The sequence below is a fragment of the Asterias amurensis genome, chromosome 3 (assembly GCF_032118995.1).
Source record: "Asterias amurensis chromosome 3, ASM3211899v1".
NCBI classification, from domain to species: domain Eukaryota; kingdom Metazoa; phylum Echinodermata; class Asteroidea; order Forcipulatida; family Asteriidae; genus Asterias; species Asterias amurensis.
In genome coordinates this window covers 26,691,301-26,716,335 of record NC_092650.1, presented here as the reverse complement: position 1 = coordinate 26,716,335, position 25,035 = coordinate 26,691,301, and the positions used below count along the sequence as shown (strand labels likewise).

Below are 25,035 nucleotides of genomic sequence, written 5' to 3'. Positions count from 1 at the left end.
ATTTAACATAAAATAGTCCTACTGAGATTGTATGTCACCCGTCAGATATCACTACACACAGCAGCTCTTCCAGGAAGGTGCGGTTCGGTTCAAAGGGCAGACAGTGGGCGCTACTAATAATTTATGTTAATAATTATGCACAAGCTGGAAGGTACAGGCGGGAACACGTCTACATAGACTTGTGGACAAGTCTCATGATCATCGGGTATAGCGCGGAGAATGCAGTTGTGAGTTATAGTGATCGAGGGGTCCGGTTCGCTATTCACCGCAAAGGAATGACTTGTCCGATCCACAAGTCTAAATTCTACCCCGAATTCAGATTCTGCAGGAATCCGGTGCCAGCGAGAACTTAACTAGGATCTTTACAAGCTATTCCCGTTGTCTTCTTGATGCAGGCAACTCCTTATTATAAAGGGCCTAGAACGTGAATTTGTTACAACAGTAAACAAGAAGCTGATCGGAGCTAATTAATCTCACTGCTCCTTTGACTAACAGAATCATAAAGATGCAATAATATATAACCAGTTTATATTTTAATAGCCTTTGTCACACGAGGCAACTTATACACGCAACGATGGAGACACACGTACGTTGAAGACCACTTTGTAGCACGAGAGCCATTTTTCAAACACGATTCCCAAGAATAATATAATAATTTATGTGAATTGGTTTCCTGTAAATTGCCTCTTGTGACATGACCCTAATGCGCAGCTCATCCAGTAACAGACCGCAGCCAAACAATTATGAAATACAACCAAATCAACTAATAACTATCAGAAACATTACTCGCATATTACAGTGGATTTGATCCACTGCAGAAAACAATCAACATGCAGGGCCTACAGATGACCCCTATCAATACAATTATAATAATAATACTATTATTACAATGGTACAAGGTAAATACCAATTGTTGACCCAGGCAGAATTTCTCATAATGGAAATCCCCACAGCACGCAACACACTCATTGCAACAGTCGGAACTACTTTGTAATTTCCAGAACGATTGCTCAAGCGGGGAATTCCCCTATAAACTGCGACGTCATCGTGTGAGTTATTACACATCACAGTGCGCAACATAATCTTTCACCATACATTTTCAGTCGTTCGTCGGGAGTGTCACTGCTGCTTTGGACGGCGCTTCTGCTGTTGTTCTGTTCAAGCGCTGAATATTTGGGCAGTTTAGAAGTCAACCCATGGTAATGTATAGTAGGCATACTGGTAAAACTTTGGTGTTCTTGTTGTAAATGATAGTGTGGTGATAGGCCTAGACTACGATAGAAAAAAGTGCAGGTGATTAAGCACACTGTACACAATGGCGGTAAACAGAGTCAAGCTCATGGTTCATGCAGTCTGCCAAGGCCGCCGTCTGCAACATAAATGACTCGTTAGGGACCGTCTACAAAGTTCCCACATGAAACAAACCATTCGCCTATGGTTTGTTGGCTTGCTATACAACAAGTGGTGTTTATCTGTGACTATAATTTTATAAAAGTAGATGCTAGCTTGTTCCTTGCAACCCGTTTCTGCTTAGCAGTAAGCTTGTGCTTGGTAATATTACCACCAGCAGAGGAATACACCTCCAGCTGGAATATTAGCTAAGCAGCAATGGTTGCTTAGCTGATATTCCTCCTGGCCTAAGCAGAAACGGGTTACAGATTGAAATTGTTTATGGCATGTCTGGTTTATACTGCAACTTTGCATAGCAGTAGATATATAGGGGTGCACAAAATGGTGGCTGTGTTAGAAAAGGTACGGTCACAGCAGCAGCAGCCGCGATGCGGAAGCTTCGATAGTTTTTGAACGCAAATCAGTTTCAATTCAATTTAAACTATTTGTTTCCAATAACATTGAGCCAAGTATATTCAGATAGCAGATATGACGTGTCAGTGTGGGTGAGGTTAGATCGGCGTGTCATGGCGGAGCACTGAGCATTGAGCTCAATCTCTGGTGTTTCTGATCAGCCAGAGTGTGATGGGTTTAAGTCTAGGTCTTGGCACTGTCTCGTGTCAATGAGTAAGACACTTGACCGTAATGTTTTGTTCTTCGGATGGCTCATTAAAGGCAGTGGGCACTATTGGTAATTACTCACAATATTTTTCAGCATAAAACCTCACTTGGTATTCGAGTAATGGGGAGAGGTTGATAGTATAAAACATTTATAAACGACTCCCTCTGAAGTGACAAGTTTTCGAGAAAGATGTAATTTTCCACGATATTGATTTCGAGACTTCAAGTTTAGAATTTGAGGTCTCGAAATCAAGCATCTGAAAGCACACAACTTCGTGTGACAAGGGTGTTTTTTTCTTCTTTCATAGTTATCTCGCAACTCTGACGACCAATCGAGCTAAAATGTTCACAGGTTTGTTATTTCATGCATATTATGTTGAGATACACCAATTGAGAAGACCCCAATAGTGTCAATTATCTTTAAGCCGTCTAGGTCTCATATATATTTTCCAATAGTAGTGCACTGTCTTAAAAAAACAATCTACTAAGCCCTTTTCGCATTATATCTGTTATCTCCGTGGCAAACAGCCCCGAGGGGGCCCGGGACTATTTTTACCTCACGGTTACATACCCTGGCTCACTTTTACACTGTATCCTTTTTCCACGGGGTTCCGGCTGCACATTTTAAGAATAACCCGGGGTTTTACCGCTTACCGCTACTCCAGAGCAGGGGCGGCTATTCCCCGGGGTATGCCCATTAGCCGGGGGCAGACCGGGGGTAAAGCGACCATAGTGTGAACAGGCTGACCGTTTTTTGCATGGGGGAATAAAGTAGTGTGAAAAGGGGCTTTATTGTGGAAGAGAATGGGTCACGTAATCCCGGTGTTTCTGGGCCCGGGCATGACAAGCACCCTTGTGGGATGTTCCCCAATGTTGCAGCTATCAAAGTGACACTATCGTCGTAACCATAGTGAGTTTGTTGCCAGACGTTAAGATTTGAACTCTCAGTCAGTTTCATAATGATGGTGCCCTTTAAAACTAGTAACTGGGTAAAGAGTTTATGTTTCCAGTTGGTTTCCATGTCCCGCATCAAGCAAACTTAATCTCAAAACCAAAGTACCTACTTAAGTTCAATTATAAGGCACCATTGGTAACAGATGATGACGAAAGCGCCCCAAATATATAATGATAATAGATGTACGGGAAAGCGCACAAATTGTGTAATGATATATGATAGATGTTAAAGCCATTGGACCCTTTCGGTACAGAAAAAAAAAAAAAAAATCACAGATTTACAAATAACTTACAGGGTTTACAGAAGGTAGTGGTGAAATACTTCTCTTGAAATATTATTCCATGAAATGCTTTACATTTTGAGAAAACTGTAAAACAATATCAATTCTCGTTAACGAGAATTACGGATTTATTAACACATGTCATGACACGGCGAAACGCGCGGATACAAGGGTGTGTTTTCCCGTTATTTTCTCCCGACTCCGATGACCGATGAAGCCCAAATTTACACAGGTTTGTTATTTGATATAGAAGTTGTGATACACGAAGTGTGGGCCTTGGACAATACTGTTTACCGAAAAGGTCCAATGGCTTTAACGAAAGCGCCCAAATCGACAACTAGTAAAAGGGAAATGTCAATTTAAGTTTTGTTATTGTATGTAGGCCTACTCATTTGTCAACAGAGGCGTCAAGTGAAAGGGGAACCATTACATGTCTCCATAACTCCCACGTTTAAATGGTGTTAAATGCCTTTGTATTTTATACCCTCCCACAGATATAAAATGTGTCAAGAGTCAAAATATCCGATGACATAATTCTGAGGAAAATGGGTCCGTTTATTTTTGTATGGGGGTGTTTTTGTTCACTACTGACTTTCAAAGCGAAAATTTGGTATGAGGCCTAACGTCATAGGATTTCAATTTTAATGGGTCTTACATGCCGAGGAAGACATAATTAATTTCGACAATCAAAATGTCAAATTCAATGCTCTTTTGATTCGATATCATTGAAATATCCCCGTAAACAAATGTACAGGCCCGTTTTTTTCTCAGATGATGTCATTGGATAATTTGGATGTTGAAAATTTTTGCCCTAAAAGTAATCGAATTAAATGGCAATACGTCACATTTTAACATCTGGAAGACAATTAGGCTTGTAACTTTCCCATCACTCACAAGAGGACTGTATCTATTGGAAAGTAAGTACATCCCAAAATTGAAGTTGACTTTTCCATTCTTTTTAATGATGGCGAATGTTCGTTTGGGAAACATCCATAATTTGGGGAACAACGATTGTACGGAAACACGCCTTATTTTAAAGTTGGTCTAAAAAGTATGCCTTTAATTTATATAATAGGATTTGAAACTTTGCGGTAACACCATGTAATGACTATCTCTAATGAGTGGTTCTAAAAAGAACCGTTTCTCCAGAAGACGATCAGAGCATACTGATGATCGGAACCAACGGTTCTTCTCAGAACCACCCCAACTCATTACAGAGAGTCATTACACGGTGTTACCGCAATCCTTTCCATATTTAATTTATACGTTTTACCTTTTTAATTGCAGTTCAAATTCAATTTTGCGTCCGGCCGTGACTTTAAGCATGTTTAATGAACCAAAATACAAAATATTACATTCAGCCCCACACAAGCGCTTGGTAGGCCCATTTTCAGAGACTTTGTGGACGAATTTAGTAAGAAAGTCAATTTAATAGTTTATGTCAAAGTAAAACAGGTAATGCCATCACCAACACTTACAACAGAAAACTTTTGACTATGTTGCAGGACATATTTTTATTGTAATAAAAACGTGTTTATAGTACCAGATAAAGGTCTTGCAAGTGAATGACATTCTTCCATACTACTGGCCGGTAAAAATCATGCATCGCAACACCACAGACATAACTTCATTATATTGGTTGTTTTCACTAAAAAAGAATCACATTATTTGACGTTTTCATTTTTGAAACTCACTGAAAGGTATGAGTTTAACAAAAAATAAAAAAACAATGTCCTTTGAAAAACGGAGAGTAAAGTCCTGTTTAATCATCTACAGAAACCTCGCCATATCTACACTGTGTGACTAAAGGTCTAACTCTGTCTGGGCGCTGTGGGTGTGGGTGTGGGGGGGGGGTTACATCTTTCAAGGCATAATTTAAAACAAATTGAAGTGACTGGTACTGATTTCGAGTTTCTTGTAAATAAAATCGTTTACATGTGTTGAGCTTGTCCAATATTGTTTTACAAACACAGATTTGTATCATGCCTTTAAAGTATAATTTTTAAAGTACAATACATTATTCGTGCTTCAGAGATTAGGGCTAAAAAAAACCTTTTAGAAACCTAACGATGGAAACAAAAAGACCTCGAAGCGAGTTAACCCACAGCACCCACAGCGATTGCCGTAGTTTTGCCGTGCTTTTTCCAAGGTGCCCTTTGAAAGGGCGAAGTTCAAAGCTGTGTATTTGCTGTGAAAATAATAATAATAATTAACCATTCTTATACACGCATAACACATAGAACTCAAACATGTCCCTAAGCGCTCTTGAGAAAAACACAACAGAATACAAAGACAAGATGTACTGGGTAACAAACAAAATGGAATAATTAAATGTTAAATAAGTGCGTCTTTAAAGCAATCTTTAACTTAATAATGGAGTCAATGTTTTTGATATGTTCCGGGAGACTGTTCCATAAGGTTGATTTGGTCATCACTGGTGGAATAACAAACAATTTTTCTTTTTAGAACGAAGATTTCTAGAAGGTGTGTACAATGTTAACAGCTCTATCAAATAAGGAGGCGCAAAATCATTAAAAAAACATTCATAAGACCGTGATATGACTGTACGTGTAGTTTTACAACATACAATGCTAAAAACCTGAATTGTTTATTGATTCACAAACGTTATACTTTCTGAGTTTTGTAAGAAGGGTGATGAAACGATGTTTATGAAACACCTAGTTCGTAGTGTTTTACTAATAAAGGGGAATATAGTTTTGTAAAGTTTGTAAAGTTCAACATAAAACTTGTTGTTCGTATTGTAGACATTCAAGTTTTGATTTGCGGTATTTAGATAACAAAAACAAAAGTAATGCTTGCTTCCTTTTTTGTGTAATGCATCGTCATGATTATTTTTGGCTTGCTGTTAGTATGACACAATGGAACAATGGGCCTTCAAAGTGTTCTTTAAGTTGTTTAACTTAAACCACAGAACAGATGTTTCTGGAAAGATAGTAAGCCCCCACAAATCAGATCCGAAAGATTGCGTAGGTTTGTGTGGGCGTGTACAACTCACTCATTCATGCCTCTAAAGGTGGGGCAACTTCCAACTCCAAAAACTAATGACAATAACAACTTTCTTGGTCTTCAGCATTGAATCTGTTGGTAGTATAAACTGTTCACTTTCACTGAAAAACATTTGTGTGTAAAATGCCTCACGCATAAATCGTTTGTCAGATATCTGATGGTTGATGTCTGTGTGTGAATGCTGCGGCTGGTGCCCGCTGTCACCTCGCTACACCGGTCCTGGAATCAGTTTTGCTCTGTTTTCTCAGCAAGGAGTCACTGTTTTCAGCTTTTGTGACTGGAGTCTTCTGTGTACATTTTTTTAACAACTTGGTTTGTAGACGATGTGACCTGTGACATCACATATTATTTACAAAAGAGCCACAGAGCCTGGACTTCCTGCAGGCACGATTTGTATACAGCCTAATGGAAGAAAACATAAAATATTATATTTTATGCAGATTGCATTGTCTAAGCCTTTTAAACTTTTGATATGATGAAAGGGGGCCAGCTTTTACTTTTATAATTCTTGAATTTTTGTGGAAACTATGACACAAAATGTCAACTCTCACATAGGACCTGTGCAGTATCTTGCCTACCAGAATTCTCAAAGAATTTACAAGGTCACACTTGTTGTTAACAACGTTCACATGGTCTATATATTTTTTGGAAAGACTCTTTCAGTTCCGGTATAACTAAGTTAATAGTTTTCTCTAACAAGGGGACGGGACAATCTTTTGAGACTCTTAAAAAGAGTTTTAACTGTTTAGTTAATTGTTTTGTTTACTAACTTGTTAACGGGCAATAACGGATTATGGTCCTTGCGCAAAGCGGAGCACTCGATACACACTAATCATGTCCGCCTTTTTGGGAGTAATAATAATAACCGTATTTATACGCGCCTTTTGCCAAAGGATACAAACCACTGGGTATTTTTAAGTCACCTGGAAATATAATTTTTTTTTCAAACATACATGCTTACGAACAATAAAACAATTTTTTAAGTAATTGTTTGTCAAGATTTATATGTTTAAAAAATATATAAAGTTGTTTGGGGGGCTGACTCCGCCTACCCCTTTTGTGACGTCAATCGAGGCAATGCGTATAGTAAACACACGTGCAAAGTACATGTACGTCCAAGTCGTGAGTTGGTACATTTCAAAAAGTGTTTTTCTGCATTCAGCAGCAATACACCTGGTCGGCATTGCCGGAAAAAAACAAAAAAAACATTTTTTTGAAACGTACAAACTCAAGACTTGGTCCGTACATGTACTTTGCAATTGTGTTTACTCTACGCATTACAGGCAAAGTCTGCCTCGATTGACGTCACAAACAGCGCCCTCTCGTGTCGGGGTCTACTCTTAAATTTGTAAATAACATAAGAACTGATTTTTTAAAACCTTAGTTAACTGTTTATTCACATTCCACTCATCAAAACACATATATTAGTGACAAAAGCATTATTTTGAAAAAGTACCACTTCCAGGTGACTTTAACTGCAAGATGGTAGGGACGAAGTTTGAATTAAAAGACCTAATCCTTTGTACCATGTAATGGTTTACAAGGTGCTATGGCGCAATTTGCTGCCAATCCAGCCAGGAACACCGGGTCGAACCCCTTCTCTTTTCGATAGAAGTGCACTGGGTTCGTTTACATGCGTTTACACAACACATGGGACCAACGGCTTTACGTCCCATCCGAAGGACGAAGCAATGGTTAAGTGTCTTGCTTTAAAGACACACCATGTCACAGCTGGGGATTCGAACCCGCTAGTCAGAAACATCCGAATTCGAACTCGGTGCTCTTAACCGCTCGGCCACGACACTTCCACAAAAACGAACTCGTTCCTAGCAAAAAAAGTAAAAAAAAAAAAAAACTCGTTCCAAGTGGTGTATACGATCCTGGTATGCCATTTTTGTCTTTCATAGTATGCCTTGCTCGATCGTTACTATTGGTGTGTTTTCGCGGTCGTAACCAATAACTTGGTTGAAATTACTGGTCAATGACTGCAACAGGTTTTTTTTATTTATTTATTTTTTATTAGGTGTTCGGGCCAACAGCCTGGAACACCTCTTATTTTTGTTCGTTTTTTTTTTTTTTTTTTAGGTGTTCGGGCCAACAGCCCGGAACACCTCTTATTTTTGTTCGGTTTTTTTTCTTTTTCTTCATACTTCTTCTTCTTCTTCTTCTGTCCGTCCCTTGTCCGCTAACATAAGCGCCTATCCCAAACTCGTATGAACTTGAAACTTCACACATAGTTAGCGATTTATTAGGAGAAGAAACCGTGTGAGTAACGTCATGATGACGTCATCAAATCTTGAGTTATGCATATTCAAAGTTTATTAATTCAAAAAATCATAACTTTTGATTTACATGAGGGATTCTTACAATCGTCGGAATCGTCATTGGAATCGTCATTGAAACATCATCGGAATCGTCATTGAAAACTCCGTAAACGCCTCACAGACATGACCCCATTTTGATGTTGTCTTCCGGCTCAAAAGAGAGGTTGAAAATTTCAAAATTCACGTCTAAAGACCAACGTAAATCCCCATTGGTATGTGCTTAAACATTGCACGTAGGCATACACACAACGTGTAGTGTATTAGCGGTGCAGCAGAGTCACGCTCCAGTGATCATCCATAGAGCGCGAAAAAGCTTCATGAAGAATAGTCTTCGTTCAAGGCGGTTAAAACATACATGCCCCTTACAGTCTTTTCTACAGTCGTCAATATTTCCTAAGTTCATATAACCTAAACTACATAAGCTATTTTGACAATCTATACATCATATGAAAGGGCGTTACGTACTTTACAGAAATGGATATGTTGGTGAACTTTCGTTGACCTTTTGACCTGTTTAAACCGGATGTAAATGTGAAATGATTTGAAAGGGCGTTGTTTATTGCCTTTTAGGTTGAAATATACATCCTTTGATGCTTAACCATCACATCATACAAGTCTGGCAAACAAAAAATTAACGACACGTTGTAGAAAAATCCAACTTTATGGTTCAATGTTTTTGAACTACGTCATCACGTAAAGCCCAACCGAACACCGTATTTTTGTAATTAACAAAAATCTTATGTCTAGTTTTCATACTTCTTCTTCTTCTTCTTCTCCACGTCCCTTGTCCGCTAACAAAAGCGCCTTTCCCAAATTCGTATGAACTTGAAACTTCACACATAGTTAGCGATTTATTAGGAGAAGAAACCGTGTGAGTAACGTCATGATGACGTCATCAATTCTTAAGTTATGAATATTCAAAGTTTATTAATTCAAAAAATCATAACTTTTGATCTACATGAGGGATTCTTACAATGGAAACATCATCGGAATCGTCATTGAAAACTCCGTAAACGCCCCACAGACATGACCCCATTTTGATGTTGTCTTCCGGCTCAAAAGAGAGGTTGAAAATTTCAAAATTCACGTCTAAAGAACAACGTAAATTCCCCCTGGTATGTGCATAAACATTGCACGTAGGCATACACACAACGTGTAGTGTATTAGCGGTGCAGCAGAGCACGCTCCAGTGATCATCCATTCTGCTTATTAGCGGCGATTATCCGCTTAAAAAATCACACTTCCCAAGCACATATAAAGTTGAAACTTCACACATACTTAGATATGTATAAGGAGAAGAAACCGTTTGAGTTATGTCACGATGACGTCATCAGTTCTTGAGTTATGAATTTTCAAAGTTTATTATTTCAAAAAATCGTAACTTTTGATCTACATGATGGGTTGTTACAATCGACACATCATCGGAAAGTTCGTTAAAAACTCCGTAAATGCCTCGCAGACGTGATCCCATTTTGATCTCGTCTTCTGGTTCAAAATCAAGTTTGAAAAGAACTACGAAATTTCCCCATTGGTTGTGCGTAACACTTGTGGCGTACACGTGTAGTGTATTAGGCAAAATTTATTTGGTGGCATGCTGCCAAGTTTGTTGTACTCTGTGCCATAGCGTGATATGCATAGAGCTATATAGCTATGCAGAACGCTGCAAAAACGATGTCATTTCAATCTTCAGCGTCAAATTGTTCAAATGTTACCCTTCTGATGGCTTAGTGGTCAATGTGGAATTGAAGACGAAGTTTCGCTGAGATGGCCACCTACTTCAGTGATTCATGGGACTTTTAATTATGTGAGAAAACAACAGTACAAAATGACGAACATTGGTCATGTTTTGGTTAAACACCGAGAAGAATAGATACGTTACATCGATCGACCACTCCCCCCGGGTGAAGGGCGTTTAGGGCCCACGGAATTCACGTCAGTATTACGATATCTATTACTTCTTGAACTTAGCATAATCATCAATTGTTTTGATTATTTGTTAAAACAACTATCCAAGTTATTTTGAGTTAAATATTTTGAAGAAAAAAAATATCTGAAATAACATAAGCCCTTTCAAACTTTCTCTAGTAGGAAAGGACGTTACGTAACCTAATCTATTTCTACCTCCATGCACAGACATGGATGTTACAATACAAAACATTCAAAGAAAACAGAATGGTTAAAGCATAAGGCCCAACCAATTAGGAGTGGTCTTGCTAAAATAAACTGCCGGATTAAACAAAACTTTAGTACAAACAAATCAATAAAACAATCCAGATTTTCATCTTCTTCTTCTCTTCATCCCTTGTCCTCTAACAAAAGCACACTCGTATGAACTTGAAACTTCGCACATAGTTAGATATGCATTAGGAGTGGAATAATGTGTTAGTTAGGTCATGATGACGTCATCCATTCTTGAGTAATAAAAATTCAAATTATTATTTCAAAAAATCATTATTTTTGATCCACGTTATTTTTTTTTACTTCTTTTTTAAAATATTATCAATAGAGCGCGAAAAAGCTTCATAAAGAATAGTCTTCGTTCAAGGCGGTTAAAACATACATGCCCCTTACAGTCTTTTCTTCAGTCGTCAGTTAGTATTTCCTAAGTTCATATTTCCTAAACTACATAAGCTATTTTGACAATCTGTACATCATATGAAAGGGCTTTACGTACTTGACAGAGATGGATATGTTGGTGAACTTTCGTTGACCTTTTGACCTGTTTAAACGGGAAGTGACTGTGAAATGATTTGAAAGGGCGTGGTTTATTGTCTTTTAGGTCGAAATAAACATCCTTTGATGCTTTACCATCACACCATACAAGTCTGGCAAAGGTCTGGTTTAAAACAAATATTACCGATGACGTCACCAAACATACACTTTTACTAGATGACGTAATCATGTGGTTTTGACAGTTTTTGTAATTTGAACCATTTATTACAAATCTTGAGAACAAAGCAAGGTGTAATATTTGTTTTTGAATCCAGGCTTTTACTCCCGGAAACCGAACACCTTGAGTTTGTTCACAAACTCTCAATCTCTAGTTTTGTATATTTTTTATGCAAGTCGCCTGACACACAAGGCCTGAAGGGCACTTCGAGGTGTGGGCTACAATTATACTTTCCAGAGGCCGTTGCCACCTACTCCTAAGGCTGAAACAGGGTAACCCCTTTCACAGTCTATACGAATGTAGGCTTGGGTATCATCAATTCGAAGCCTGGCCAGTAGAGCAGAAAGCACTACCTCCCCATTTTATGTAGCAAGTGTTACGACCGCCTAAACGCTTCTCTGGAAGTGTGACTTTGAAATGTTCAAGTATGTTAGATAAGTGAAGAATTAGCCCGAGTTTGATCCATTCGGTTTTAGAGACAACGCAGAGTGCGCACTAATAAGACACATACATTCAAAGAGTAGCTCACTCTTTCTTTACAATCTCTTAATAGTAGTAGGCTAAATTTTTTGTCAGTAATTATTATCTAATGTTACTTTTCCATATGGTTTTTGTAGTGTGCGGTTGATCCTTTTTTTTATTTTTTTTTTATTGTTGTTAATATACTTAAATAAATTGTGTATAATTTGCAGATCAAACATGGATGGAAATCCGTTCCGTGTGCGAGGGCGGGGAGGCAATCACAACGGCGGTCAAGACAGACGATTCAACGGCCAAGGTAATCGACACGATGCAGATAATCCTGATCGTAACCGCAGACAGGACAATGGGCGTGGTCAAGGAAGAGGACGAGGACAAGGGCGTGGTCAAGGGCGTGGTCAAGGAAGAGGACAAGGCTATGCGAGGTCAGATTTTTGTAAACGAAAATCAATTTCGTCCATCATATTAAGATCGGCATGAGAATTCTTGATAACAGAAACTTTTGATTGCTTTACCATTGTAGCTTTTATTCAATCATACGCAAATAAATACACATGACTGTTTGTTTCGTTGTGAAAAAGGCACCGGACACTATTTGGTAATTACTCAAAATAGTTGTCAGCATATAACGAGCAATGAAGAGATGTTGATAGTATACATTATTCTTTCGAGGAGTTATTTCTCACTCAAATAATGCATTGTTCTAACAGAACGTGTTAATGTTCCACTGAAGTTGTTTGTACTTTGTTTTCACTGGTGATGAATAAACGGAGTCTGAAGCCTTCTATTTATGCATTTAGAAGCACACAAGCTAATGCAGCACGGGTGTTTTTTCTTTCATTATTTTCGTCCAAATTCGTGGACTATATGACCCCAAATGCTCATGGGTTATGCTTTATAATGTGGATACACCTAATGATGACATTAATTACTAAATAATCCAGTGTCCAGTGCCTTTAAACCGATCTTCCATTTCACTTATCTCACCATACAGAAATGATCATCCAAACCAATTTGGTCGCCCAGATGGTCCACCACGACAGCAAACCAATCAGAGAGAACGCCCCTCGAGACCTCCAGGGTTTAAGAAGCTTGAATCTTTGCTGTCAGTCGATCCCGCAGTGGTAGTACAAGAGTTGAATTCATTTGGTAAAGGGTTCGAGAGTTTACTGAACGAACGGGAGATACGTCGTGACATGATGGCTCTACTTATCGAGGTGCTGGGTAAAGTATGCGATTGTACTACCTCACCACAGTCTGTCATTAGGGTCCTGACTATTGTAGTTGACGTTGACTTTCTATCCCGAAACCTCACCAAATACATCTATAGCATGATAACTGAACTTGACCCCAGGTTCTTAGCTAAAACATCAGATCAGATCAACTTGATACTTAAGCTGATGAAATCTCTTGTGCAGCGAGTCAAGACCAGCATCAAAGACGTACAGGTTGTGCTGACCGTAATTGAGGCAGTTGCAAAGGGTCTAGGATTGAGAGGGTTCCCTTTGAGCGAAGATGCTGAAGTACTGCTAGTGGAGCTGCAGGCATTGTCAGCGCAGATTCAAGAAGAACTTGCCCTGAAGAACACACGTCAAAGAAGAGGACAAGAAGGCCCACCGCCAAATGACTTCAGGGAGATCCCAATTTTCCCAAGTATTGATGAAATCAACACCAATGCTATGCCATACTTGAGACCTAATGTGGTGAAAGGACGATACGAGGATCTTAACCATTACCTAGATGTTCAGTTCCGTCTGTTGCGACAGGACTTCCTGGAGCCTTTGAGGGACGGGATCGCTCAGTATCTACTTCTTCAGGATGAGAATGGAAAGAAGAGCAAGGTGAAAGACATTCGAATTTACCATGACGTGAGGGTTCACTTTCCTATCTGCACCAACGAGGGGATAACTCACCGTGTTAGCTTCGATGTCACCAAGTTTGGGAAGATAAGATGGCAGGCCACAAAGCGGCTAACCTACGGTGCATTGGTTTGTTTGTCCAATGATGACTTCAAGACGGTAATTGTCTTTGCAACAGTCGCCAACAGGAAACCAGAGCACCTGCAAGAGGGTTTGGTAGACTTAAGATTTCAAGACATGGGACAGCTTGCGGATATTAAATCCTCAGATAAGTTCATCATGGCCGAGTCCTCTGCTTACTTTGAGGCTTACCGTCATGTCTTGGAGGGTCTTCAAGAAGTAAGAGGCAACAGCCTACCACTGCAACGCTACATCATTGACGTCTCCAGCGATGTGAATCCCCCGCGGTATCTTCACAGAAACAGAGCTGCAACTTATGACCTGTCACCATTGACAGCTGAAAGTCCGGAGGAAGAAGTTGTCTTGGGGCTTCGCAGTCTAAACTTGAGGAGAACAAATCCTCGAGCAAAGGCTGTGCAGGTTCTGATTGAAGCAAGCTGGCCACGAGCAGATGTTTTGCAGTTCGATGAATCACAGATGGAAGCGGTTCGGGCAGCTCTCACGCAGGAAATAGCCGTCATTCAGGGGCCGCCTGGTACAGGTAAAACATACATCGGCCTGAAGATTGTGCGGGCTCTGTTGCACAACATGTCTGTGTGGAACGAGGAAGAAGATGAGAGTCCAATCCTAGTGGTTTGCTATACAAACCACGCCCTTGATCAATTTCTTGAAGGCATATTAGAGTTCAATCAAAACATCGTCCGGGTCGGAGGAAGGAGTAACAGCGAGGACATGAAGAACAAGAATCTGAACTTCTTAAAGAGAGAGGAGCGCCGGCGCAGGAAAGTCCAGGTAGCAATTCATCGTCGAACAACAGAGGTCCTAAGGGAAATGTACACTCTTCGTCAGCACATGGAGGCATCTCAACACAAAGTAGAGAAAAGTATGAATGGGATAATCAGTGAATTGTACCTGGAACAGTTTATGACGAAAGATCACTACGCAACTCTCATGGTTGACTTGGGTTATCCACAGTCGTCTCGTATATTAGAATGGTTGGGTGTAGGTGGTGGTAACTTTCGTGTTGCAGGGAATGACCAAGGTCTAGCTGCTGCTGCTGCGATGTGGCAAACAGAACTAGATGAAGCGGAGCAACAAGAAGATGATGAGATAGAAGTAGATGAAGAGGCAGACATCTTAGCTGAGCAACGGATTCTTGATGATGACGATGATGACCTCTTCAACTTAGATCAGGACGCCCCGCAAGAAAATCACGTGGTCCTTGATTTAAATGATTTTGACAGAGAAGAAAATAACGTCATCAATCCGGAACAGTGGCAGTACCAGAGCAAACAAAAGAAGAGGATGAAGAGAATGCTTCAACATAATCTTCGCAAACCTGACAGAATGACAAAAGAACAAGCTGAAAGAATTCATAATGTGTGGACAGTGAGACTTATTGAAGACAGATGGCAGCTTTACCGCTACTGGGTGTCGGAGTACTGCAGCTCGGAGCGAAGAAGGATGGAAGTGATTCAAGGGAGATATGAGAATCTCTCCCAGGAGCTAAGGGAGGTTCGAGTAGAGGAGGACCTGGCAATTCTCCGTCGTGCGAATGTTATAGGTATGACAACAACAGGAGCTGCAAAGCACAGGAATGTTCTCCATCGTGTTGGCCCTAAGATTGTGGTTGTTGAGGAGGCAGCTGAGGTCTTGGAATCACATATTATAACGACACTGAGTGCGGAATGTCAGCATCTTATACTCATTGGTGATCACCAGCAACTGAGACCCAACCCAACTGTCTACCGGCTGGCGAAAGTATTCAATCTTGACATTTCACTTTTTGAAAGGATGCTTAAAAATGGTGTCCCCTGTAAGACACTAGTTGAGCAGCACCGGATGCGCCCTGAGATCTCGTCAATAATGAAAAACAACTTCTACAAAAATCTTCTTGACCATGAAGTTGTCACAAAATACCCCAAGGTTGCAGGAGTAAGGTCTGATGTATTTTTCTTGGACCATGATATTGCCGAGCAGCATGTGGATGACTCGATGAGCAAGTCGAACCTACACGAGGCTGACTTCTTGGCAGCTTTCTGCAAGTACATTATACAGCAGGGGCAGTACCAACCATCGCAGATCACTATCCTAACAACGTATGTTGGTCAACTCTTTAACTTCAGAAAGCTCTTGAAACGTTCTGTGTTCAGTGGTGTGCGGGTCTGTGCAGTCGACAACTTCCAAGGAGAAGAAAATGACATAATCTTGTTGTCTTTGGTCCGTAGCAATCAGGAAGGTCAAATTGGTTTTCTGAAGGTGTCTAACCGAATGTGCGTGGCGTTGTCCAGAGCCAGACATGGCTTTTATTGTATAGGCAATTTTCAAGCTCTTGCTCATGGGAGTCCACTTTGGAATGATATCGTTGATGAAGTAAGAACTAAAGGAATACTGGGGAAACACTTGGAGTTGGTTTGTCATAATCACCCTGAGAAAATGTCCCGGGTACGCATGAAGGAAGACTTTTTGAACGTTGCTGAGGGAGGTTGCAACAAGCCCTGCGAGTACCGACTCAACTGTGGTCACAGTTGCACCTTGTTATGCCATCCGACCGATCTCGACCACAAAGAATTCAAATGTACGAAGCCCTGTAATAAAGTTCTGACTTGTGGACATAAATGTGATCAGCTTTGCTTCATTAACTGTGGCAAATGCAGTACCAAAGTAAACAAAACGTTACCATGCGGGCATCAGAAGAAGATTCCGTGCTATCAGAATCCAGACTCGGCCACTTGCAAAGAACGATGCACCGACAGACTTGCCTGTGGACACAGATGCCAGAAGTTATGCGGCCAAGAGTGTACTGTCCTCTGTGTTGAAACTACCATTCGCGACGACTGGCCTTGTAAACACATGGTAGACGTAAAATGCAGCGATGGTCCGGAGGACTGTCCAAAGCCATGCAAAGCAGAGCTGAAATGTTCTCACATGTGTACAGGCACTTGCGGCTCCTGCACACGAGGTCGGCTGCATAAGCAATGCTCTAAGAGTTGCGGTCGCACTTTAGTCTGCGGGCATGCATGTGATGCCCTGTGCACGAAAAACTGCCCACCATGCAACAAGAAGTGTCATAATAGGTGTGTCCATAGTAAATGCCCTTATCGCTGTGGCGAACCATGCAAGCCTTGTCAGGAGCCATGTGCCTGGCAATGTCGTCACCACGTGTGTCGCAAGAAATGCAGTGAGGTTTGTGACAGGCTACCATGCAACATTCCTTGTAATAAGAGGCTCAAGTGCGGTCACCCTTGTATTGGTCTTTGTGGGGAGCCATGTCCAAAGAAATGTCGTGAATGTGACAGAGAAGAGGTGACAAATGTTGTGTTTGGACCGGAAGACGAACCAGATGCTCGATTTGTTGAGCTTGAAGATTGTCAACACATCGTGGAAGTTAAGAGTCTTGACTACTGGATGAGCACAAAGACTGAGGAAGATCAGATTCAGTTAAAGGTTTGTCCGTTTTGTAAAACTCCCATTCGGCGCAATCTGCGCTACGGTAGCATCGTGAACGCTACACTCAATGACATAGAAACCGTCAAGGCTCGTATGTTTGGGGACAGAGTGGACATTGCAACCAAACGACGGCAGGTAGCTCGTAGTGTTTTACAACAGAGAAGCTCTTTACCAACCGGGGTTGCCGATGACTTTAAAGAGCAGATGGAATCCCAGCTAAGCCTCGGGGAACTAACCTGCATTGAGAACAAGTTGAATATCCTGGTTTCCATAGAAAAGGCAAAGAAAAAAGGTCGGGATATCGATGACAAGTTCCTTGTGGGAAGATCGAACGTGGTAATTGATCTCATGAGGTTACAGCAGTGGCTGCTGAAACCTCGCCTCTATATAAGCGATCAAGAGTTAGAGGATTGCAGCAACGAAGAACACCGTCTCTCAATGTGTATCAGTCTGTTTCAAATCAAGTGTAAGCTCCCATCTATAGAGTTGAAGAATGCACGTTTAATGATCGCAGACGATCTGCTGCTGAGCAGACGGCCACTGAGTGAGAACGATAGGAAAACTGTGCTGGATATTCTGAAAGAGATGACCAAAAGGTGCACCGGCCTGGCCATATCAGAGGATGAGCGAAAGATGATTGTAAAAACCATGGGGCTGGCAAAGGGGCACTGGTACAAATGTCCCAACGGTCACGTGTATGCCATTGGAGACTGCGGAGGGGCCAACGAAGGTGGCAAATGCCCCGAGTGCAAATCTGCCATCGGGGGACAGAGTCACCGACTGGCGGACGGTAATGATGTAGCTTCGGAGATGGACGGGGCCCGTTTTGCAGCGTGGTCAGAACAAGCCAACATGGAGAACTACGACCTTCGGCAGTTTCAGAACTTATAGATGAAGTAAGTGCACAATTATTTTACGCAAGTGACATTTGATACGATTAACATTTTTAAATTTTGCACCTCGGGTTTGCGTTTTAATTAGAACACTGGAACCATTTAATGCCATCTTCATATTGGACTCTATGAAAAGATGTTCATCAACACGGCCATTGATATACATTTTTAAATGCACAATAACTATTGCGAATAGTAAACTTACATATTCACAAACCATGTAGAGAGCCACACTCGGCTTTAAAGTGTATTTCATAGGGTTGTACCGACAAAGTTATTGTTAATACTTTTAATTATCTCGTCATTGCTCTAAAAGCTTCAAAGATTCAATTGATTGACAATGAAACAGTCACCCCACCCCAAAACAACCGTTGAAACACAAAACACATAAACATTCTTAATATAATTTTTTTTTTTTTAACAGGAAGTGGTGCAGCCCAAGCTTATCTGGTCATCCACAAAAGCATTATTTTCACGGTGAGCTGTGGAAATCTGCGATTGAAGCAGCTATTTGTTTATTCCGAGGAAGGACCTTCCGTATACTGCCGTCATTTTTGACATATCAACTGCAAAACATGTTTATTGTATTTTTATGCATATTTGTTATTTTATGCATATGTTGAGAATACACCAAGTGAGAAGACTGGTCTTTGACAATTACCAATAGTGTCCAGTGTATTAAACAAGAATAACACTTCTACCGAACCAAAGTTCCAATAAACACTTGACCTTCAAATTATATTGTAATCCTTGCTTGAAGTGCTTTGTTTAAATTTGAATGACAAAGGCCTTTTGCAAACGGGTTCGATTTAATCAGCTCAATCTGATTGTAGTTCAAACTTCAATGATGCGTTGCCCGTTTTTGTACGAAAATTCATGATGAGTGGTAGCTATGGTCTAGGGAGTAACATTTAACTTTCGCTGTTTACTGTAAAGTTTATATAATAATGCCTATAACGTTTACTTCTATACATTATCCCGATTTGAATAGGTACACGAATTCATACTTAATTCGTGTTTTAAACTTTGGTGAATACAAAAACTGTACAACACTGTTGTTAAAATTACTAAACAGATGGCCAAATAAGATTGCGTTTACTTCCGTCGCGGGAGAAAAGTTCATTTCAATATTTGGATTATTACAACGTTGCCTGCATGACAAAGAGCTACTTAGCATACAATTTCCTGCTCAGAAAAAAAAAATAAGCACGAAACCAGTGGTAAACAGAACACGTGTTATGATATTTTCATTGTGTAATCAATTTGTCGGTAACCAGTTGTGCTTATAAGCAGCCCCATGTAATTCGTCCATTACATTTTGTGGCAAAGATTAAAGGCAGTGGACACTACCGGTAATTACTCAAAATAATTGTTAGCGTAAAACCTTTCTTGATCACGAATAATGGGGAGAGGTTGATGGTATAAAACATTGTGAAGTGCCATAGTTTTTGAGAAAGGGTAATTTCCCACGAATTTGATTTCGAGACCTCAAGTTTAGAACTTGAGGTCTCGAAATCAACTATCTAAACGCACACAACTTCGTGTGACAAGGGTATTTTTTCTTTCATTATTATCTTGCAAGTTTGATGACCGATTGAGCTACAATTTTCACAGGTTAGTTATTTTATGCATATGTTGAGATACACCAACTGTGAAGGCTAGTGTTTGACAATTACCAATAGTGTCCAGGCCTTTAAGTGACAAATTGCAAAACAATGGGTTTCCATAATGCGGCGAACCATTTTTCTCTCTCAAAAGTAAAACAAACAGAAACAACAAAGTTAACAAAAGAAAAACACCTAGAGTTAAGTATGTGACGTGATATGCCAGGTATTTTATAGTATAATATACTGCGACGAGTTATGTTGATTTTAACACTTACTTGTACGCCCTTTCCATGGTGAATGCGGCGACTATTGGTCTTAGAGGTGGTAATTTTACCACGATTGTTTTGACAATGTTTGTGTTATTGTGTTTGTTATGTAAAAAAAAAAATATATAGTTCTAGAAGAATGATAAAGAAATCTGTCAATATTCCGGGTTTTTTAATTGGTATAACTGATTCGATTCATTTTGGGGAATGTTTTTCTTTAATTCTTCAATTTGTTCCCCAAATAAAACATTAGCCTTAATTTAAAGGGAGACTAAAAGATAAACAAAATGTAGTGGAGCTAAAGCATAGAACAGAATGGCAAATTGCATGGTACACGTCATGTGGAACGGCTCATGAAGCATAAACCCGTATAGGGAATTGTGCATGTACATATTATGGAACAGTTGATTGTGAACACCCGGTTAATTTCATGTGTATACTTAAAGTCACCTGGAAGTGGTATTTTTTCAAAATAAAGCTTTTGTCACTAATATATGTGTTTTGATGAGTGGAATGTGAATAAACAGTTAACTAAGGTTTTAAAAAATCAGTTCTTATGTTATTTACAAATTTAAGAGTAGACCCTGACCCGAGAGGGCGCTGTTCGTGACGTCAATCGAGGCAGACTTTGCATGTAATGCGTAGAGTAAACACAATTGCAAAGTACATGTACGGACCAAGTCGTGAGTTTGTACGTTTCAAAAGAAAATAAATTGTTTTTTTTTCCCGGCAATGCCGACCAGGTGTATTGCTGCTGAACGCAGAAAAACACTTTTTGAAATGTACCAACTCACGACTTGGACGTACAAGTACTTTGCAAGTGTGTTTACTATACGCATTGCAGGCAAAGTCTGCCTCGATTGACGTCACAAAAGGGATAGGCGGAGTCAGCCCCAAACAACTTTATATATTTTTTAAACATATAAATCGTGACAAACAATTACTAAAACTAAAAAAATTGTTTTATTGTTCGTAAGCATATACTCTTATCTTTGAAAGGGAAAAAAATCTATTTCCAGGTGACTTTAAAAGCACATGTGTGAAATACTATGGTGATGTGTATTATAAAACACACTGGTGTATTAAATCTCGGTTAATTCATAATTCATTTTAAAACCCATTAGGACTACTGAATTAACTATAGATTTTAGTGTGTATTTTAAAACACGTTACTGAATGATTTTCACTTATTGTTATCGTAAGTCAGTTATTGCTATTTTAAAACACACTACTGAATTAACTAATGATGGTATTAAAGTGTGTATTTTAAAGCATATTACTGAATGAAAACCACTTATTGTTATAGTGTGTACTTTAAAACACATTACTGAATTAACTTTAGCTATTGTTGTTGTGTGTATTTTAAAGCAAATTACTGAATGAACTCCAATCAATTACAGTGTGTACTTTAAAACACTTGAATGAATGAACTATGGTTATCATTATAGTGTGTATTTTTAAACACATTTCTGAATGATCTTTAGGTATTGTTATAGAGTGCATTTTAAAGCAAATTACTGAATGAACTCAAATTAATATTATTATGTGTACTTTAAATTACAATCACTTCTCTGAATGAACTGTAGTTAATATTATATGAGTCTATTTTATAACACATCTAATTGAACTTCAGTTAATAATGCGTATTTTAAAACATAATTATTAAAAACTGAAAGAACTCCTGTTACTGCTATAGTGTGTATTTTGAAGCAAATTACTGGATGAACTTCAGTTTTTCTTGATATGGTATGTATTTGAAAGCAGAGTACTGAATTAATAACTCTGGGTTTTATTGTAGTACGTCTATGGATGGAGGCAACCCGTTAATAATTGCCACGATGTCATCAATTGCCCAATTTCATAGAGTTGCTTAAGCAGAAGGAATTGCTTAACAATTTTCTGCTTAGCATGATGGTACTTTGGCCGGTAACCTTATTTTAGGTATAGTTAGTTTGCACTGAGCTACCTTTTGTACTTAAGCAGCTCTATGAATTTGGGCCCTGGAATCAAGCCCATGGTACTGTTTCTAGTACCAGAAAGCAACGGCAACAAAAGACGCCACTTCTCAAAAATATTCAACAAGCTTGTTTGAAAAGATGTGAATATATATTTTGAAAAAATGCGTTCATATTTTAAAGAGTGTGAATGTTTTTTTTCATTTGACCATTTAACTGGTCGTGGTCGCTATACCATAATCATGCATTCAGAAAGATACATTTTTATGAAGATGTTAAAAATCTGGTCCTCGTAAAATATCCTAAGGCAAGTGAGATGTATTGTCTTTTGGTGGGCCACTCGGGTTGAAAAAGCTTTTAAAAAACAACAAAATGTTAATAATGCTAGCACCTGGCTTTGTTGGCATTTAATCAAAAAGTCGCTTAACTTTCTCTAATGTGTTTACGGAATAAAATGTGTAGATGTAATGAATGATTGAATAAAAGCACATTAACAGTTCAATTTAAAATCACGGCTTCTTGTTTGGTAATAAATCACTTTGAATCATGGGTTTATGTGAGTAGACAACAACCAAAACGAAATAAACATTTAAGCGGTCCGTAATGATTGAATATAGGACATACAATGTGAGATCCGGTCTTTACTGCCTGGTAATATTAATAATAATTAAATAATAATAATAACCGTATTTATAACGCGCCTTTTTGCGCAATATCCAGCCAGGAACACCGGAGCGACCCCCTTCTCTTTTCGATATGTGCACTGTTTTTTTTTGTTTTGTTTTCTTTTACATGCGTTTACACAACACATGGGACCAACGGCTTTTTGTCCCATCCTGTCTAGGAAACCGCTGTTGGCTAAAAATCACTTCACAACTTAAAGGAACACGTTGCCTTGGATCGGACGAGTTGGTCAAAACAAAAGCGTTTGTAACCGTTTTTTATAAAATGCATATGGTTGGAAAGATGTTTTAAATGTAGAATAGAATGATCCACACAAGTTTGCCTCGAAATTGCGTGGTTTTCCTTCTACTGTGCGAACTAACATGGTCGGCCATTAATTTATGGGAGTCAAAATTTTGACCCCCATAAATGGCCGACGTGTTAGTCGACGAGGTAAAAGGTAAACCACGCAATTTCGAGGCATGTTTGTGTGGATCATTGTATTCTACTTTTACAACATCTTTCTACCCATATGCATTTTATAAAAAACGGTTACAAACGCTTTTCAAAGACCAATTCGACCGATCCAAGGCAACGTGTTCATTTAACCTTTAGGCTAACAAAACCTGTGCAATGTACTTGTTTGAAATGGTACATTTTGAATATGTGTTCACTCAATTTTGAGCGATGTTAATGTGATCGCTATCGTTCGTAAAATTCAGAAAAATACATTTAAATGACGATAGACTATCTCTGCGACTAAAAGTGCACAAACTTGACCCTGGAGGGCTATATACTTTACAAAAAGCTTATTAAGCACTCTGCAAACTTTCTTGAACAATGATAAACTCAGTAACAATCATTACACATGAGGAATTTTCTGTGTTAGCCTTTAATCCGAAAGTCGCGAAACTTGTCTACTGCGTATCGAAATAAACGTGTTTAGTTGAATTTAATTGAATAATAAAAAAGCATGTTGATCATTTTCAAATTATAAACTCATTGTTTGGTAATAAATCTCTATGAATCCTGGGTTTAGGGGGACTATGGGAGTAGACAACAACCAAAAACATACAAACATTTCAACGGTCCGTAATGATTGAATATAGGACATACAATGTGAGATCCGGCCTCATGCCTGGTAATGACCGGAGTGGTGGTTGGTCGCTGTTAATGGACTGCCACAGAGGTCAGCCACCAATTAAATTCATAACCACACAACAAATATTGCTTAAACATTTTTAAAACAATTTAAAGGTAGTGTTTTTCTTTCGCTGTTTTAAAAAAACGAAACATGATTTTTTCTTGTTCGTTAGGCCTACAAGGGCCATTCTTTTGGCTTATCAATTTTGCCGTGTAACTCTCTAACTCAAAACGAACGATTTATGAATATTTTTCAAAACAACGTTTATGAGCTTTGAATATTAAAGGCAGTGGACACTATTGGTAATTACTAAAACTAATTATTAGCACAAAACTTCATTAAGTTACGAGTAATGAGGAGAGGTTGAAAGTATAAAACATCGCGAGAAACGGCTCCCTCTGAAGTGACGTAGTTTTCGAGAAAGAAGTAGTTTTCCGCGAAATTGATTTCGAGACCACACACTCAGAATTCGAGGTCTCGAAATCAAGCATCTGAAAGCACACACCTTCGTAAGACCAAAAGACAAGGTGTTTTTTCTTTCATTATTATCTCGCAACCAATTGAGCTCAAATTTTCACAGGCTTGTTTTTTTTATGCATATGTTGGGATACGCCTTAGTGAGAAGCCGGGCCTTTGACAATTACCAAAAGTGTCCACCGTCTTTAAGCCCCGCGAGTCTTCCGTTTTGAAACCCCAAAGGAAGTCAGTTCAACCACAGAGTGTAATAAAACGCCTACAAAACATCAACCCACCGACGTTTGTGTGGATGGAATGCAAATGACGTCATTGGACGCCATGTCTGATAAAGAAACAATGGAAACATGCACGCGTTAGTGTACATAATCTCAGACAAAGGGAGCCCTTCACTACGTGCACGTTTCATCAAAGATGGCGGTCAATGTAAAAGGTGTCTAGCCTATTATTGACAGGAAGATGTATAAATAATTTATTGGTTGGCAACGTGTTCTGGGCAGCCTGTGCGCTGGGCTGCACTTAAACATCTAATAGCAATGTCTGATTATTATCTGACACGAATACAACGGCTACAAAAGGAAACCTTTGAGTTTTCGTATCTGGCAGTCTGGCAATTTTCAATGGCGTGATCGATGTTA

The 25,035-nt window shown here is 39.3% G+C and overlaps 1 protein-coding gene across 1 annotated transcript; it reads left to right on the top strand.

Annotated features, from left to right (window-relative positions):
* Positions 1–1,050: 1,050 nt before the first annotated feature.
* Positions 1,051–20,806, top strand: LOC139934700 (NFX1-type zinc finger-containing protein 1-like). The gene is made up of 4 exons (XM_071929065.1): positions 1,051–1,199; positions 12,179–12,391; positions 12,961–18,291; positions 18,713–20,806. Exons 2-3 carry the CDS (start codon positions 12,186–12,188, stop codon positions 18,284–18,286), a joined length of 5,532 nt encoding a protein of 1,843 aa, XP_071785166.1. The 5' UTR covers positions 1,051–1,199; positions 12,179–12,185; the 3' UTR covers positions 18,287–18,291; positions 18,713–20,806.
* The last annotated feature ends 4,229 nt before the right edge of the window (positions 20,807–25,035 follow it).

Coding starts and splice junctions, on each gene's coding strand:
- LOC139934700 (XM_071929065.1), top strand. CDS start 12,186: ATGGATGGAAATCCGTTCCGTGTGCGAGGGCGGGGAGGCAATCACAAC. Junction 12,392..12,960: donor AGAGGACAAGGCTATGCGAG/GTCAGATTTTTG, acceptor CTCACCATACAG/AAATGATCATCCAAACCAAT.